The sequence below is a fragment of the Vespula pensylvanica genome, chromosome 20 (assembly GCF_014466175.1).
Source record: "Vespula pensylvanica isolate Volc-1 chromosome 20, ASM1446617v1, whole genome shotgun sequence".
Lineage (NCBI taxonomy): Eukaryota > Metazoa > Arthropoda > Insecta > Hymenoptera > Vespidae > Vespula > Vespula pensylvanica.
This window is the reverse complement of record NC_057704.1, coordinates 3,197,895-3,200,642: the sequence shown is the minus strand read 5'-3', so window position 1 is coordinate 3,200,642 and position 2,748 is coordinate 3,197,895. Positions and strand designations below refer to the sequence as shown.

Here is a 2,748-nt window from a genome sequence, read left to right as displayed (position 1 = left end):
CTCTCTCTCTCTCTCTCTCTCTCTCTCTCTCTCTCTCTCTCTCTTTCTCTCACCACTTGTCATTTTCACAGTCTTCCCTCCGTTTCTCATCTTTGGCTCGAAAAGAAGGAAGAAACGATTGCTTTCAATTCTTTTCTTACGTTACTCCGCGCGATAACTTCGATTTCGTTTCGCTTCTTCGAATTCTTCTTCTCGTTCGAAAGGTGTCCCTCCTGTTATTTCATCAGAAACGATTCCTCCTAGTTTTTCTTTTCTTTCTTTTCCTTCATCTTCTTCTCCTTTTCCTTTTTCTTCTACTCTATTTGTTGTTCTAAGATCGTTTCGAAATTCTCTTTCTTTCTTTCTTTCTTTCTCTCTCTCTCTCTCTCTTTTATTTATTTCCTATTGATCTTTTTTGATTTTTCTATTTTTACGAAAACGATCGAATACTGTTATAGATTTATGAAATGATGAAAAAAATTCGTCAGATTTTTTTTCAGATCATTTAAAAATGATACCTAGTTATAATAATAATAATAATAATGATGATGATGATGATGATGATGATGATGATGATAATGATAATAATAATTCTAAATGGAATGCAAGAACCCGTTGTAACGTGATATAATGCGATAACAAGCATGTTCGCAAATGTCAATGATTCTTTTTTGATGGCGAATTACTTCAATTATTTTCAATAGAGAAAGCAACTATATATATATATATATATATATATATATATATATATATATATATGTATATGTATGTATGTATGTGTGTGTGTATGTGTCTGTGTGTGTAAAGGTTGTACTTGCATGGATAAAAAATATTAGATATTTCTATTCAAATGTCAATTATATATTGCGATTCTTGTACACGCATCGACGGACTTTTATTCAATAAAAATTGGTTTTTAAACGGACACATTTTTCGTCGGTCACGTAAAAGTACGTCCTTCTTTTTTCTCTCTTTTAGTATTTACTTTCACTTTCTTTATTTCTTTTCTTCTTCCCTTTTACTTTTATCGAATATTTATATAAAATTTATTTCTACTAAATATATATATATATATATATATATATATATATATGTACATACACACACAAATCTATCTTTATATCTATTATAACATTCTTGTCTGAATTGATCTTGAAATTTTTGCATTGAAATGTTAAATACAATCTTTTTCAAAACACCGATTTCTTTCAATTCAAAAAATAAAAAATAAAAAAAATAAATAAAAGAGAAAGAGATAGAGAAATCAATGCAAATGTAGTTGCACAGTGAACACATTGGAGAAATCCAAAAAAAAAAAAAAAAGAAGAAAGGAAAAAGAAAAAGAAAAAACCAAAAAAAAAAAGGAGAACCAATTAATATGAACAATTTTTTCAAAAGTGCGATCGTAAATTAAAATACAAAACGTTTTTAATGGGTTGACATCGATTTTTAAGGTTTGACATCGATTCTTTTTCTTTCTTTCACGTTGCAGAAGGCGAGCGAAGAACAAGTGGTGGTACTGGTGGTAATAGTGGTGGTAGTAGTAGCAAGATATCGAAGAGGGCTAAGCCGGTAGAGTCGGAAGAGGAGGAAGAGGATTACTATTACGACGAGGAAACAGAACCGGTGGACGAACGCAACAATCCTACGAACGAGGCACCTGCCGTTCCACCAGGATTTCTCAGTCCTTCTGTTCGAGAGTATCTCGATCTCGGTAAATCGATACCTGGTACGTAAACAAGATCATCTCGGACGAAGTTACGTCTTTTGTGATTCGTCTGATGTTTGTTACCACATTTTCACGTTTTCACGTTTTCACGAACACGACATCGTCGTGTCGTACCCAATACAACCTTGTGTTTTTCTTTCTCTTTTTGTTTTTGTTTTTTTTTTTCTTTCTTTTTAACACTTTTTCTAAATAACACATATATGTGTATATATGAATTATAGTAATGTAGACATTATAAATAATTATATAATTTTGATTACCCTACCGAAATGGAAGTTAATTATTTTAAATAGTTAACGTTGAATTATTTAATAATATAAATAAATATAATAAATATATAATATTTAATTATTTATTTAAAATAATTGACATTAGAAGTTAATTATTTTAAATAAGTAATTTTCAATAAATAAATTTTACTTTATTTAAATAATTATTTTAATAAATAAATTTTAATTATATTTAAATAAATATTTAAATAAATAAATAAATAAATAAATAAATGATCTTAAACATACTCCATCTATAAAACTTTATATACATATACGTAAATATATATTAATTATCATCATTACAATTATTATATATATATATATATATATTACCTACATACATACATATATGTATAAATATGAATTACAGTAACGTAGATATTACAAGTAATATAGAAATAATTATATAAATCTGAACACTTCATGGAAATGAAATTTAATTATTCTACATAAATAAATAAATAAATAAATAAATAAATAAATAAATAAATAAATAAATGTTCTTAAGCATACTTCCATTTATGAAATATTCATTCAAAATATTCATATACAGAGATATATATTAATCGTCATAATTACAATTATAATATTATCTTCTCTCTTTTTCCTCCCGTTCCTTTTACTCTCTTCCTATCTCGATCTGCTCCTTTTTTTCATTTATAGAAACGTCAACTCTTTTGAAATCGATCGTCGTGAAGACGCTCTTCTAGCAGCTTGTTCTTCTCTCTCTCTCTCTCTCTCTCTCTCTCTCTCTCTCTCTCTCTCTCT

At 27.7% G+C, this 2,748-nt stretch overlaps 2 protein-coding genes across 10 annotated transcripts in view; one reads left to right on the top strand and one right to left on the bottom strand.

Moving 5' to 3' along the window:
- The window catches only part of LOC122635962 (RING finger protein 17), a 229,881-nt gene that overhangs the window by 54,851 nt on the left and 172,282 nt on the right, over positions 1-2,748 (bottom strand). The window lies entirely within an intron of this gene.
- Positions 1-2,748, top strand: part of LOC122635971 — a 68,741-nt gene that overhangs the window by 42,812 nt on the left and 23,181 nt on the right. For all 3 annotated transcript variants that reach the window (XR_006328818.1, XM_043826727.1, XM_043826726.1), the window contains exon 2: positions 1,472-1,708. Coding sequence is in view for 2 of the 3 variants with exons in the window: in XM_043826727.1 (XP_043682662.1) it covers positions 1,472-1,708 (237 nt within the window). In the remaining variant the exon portion in view is untranslated. The remainder of the gene's footprint in view (positions 1-1,471; positions 1,709-2,748) is intronic.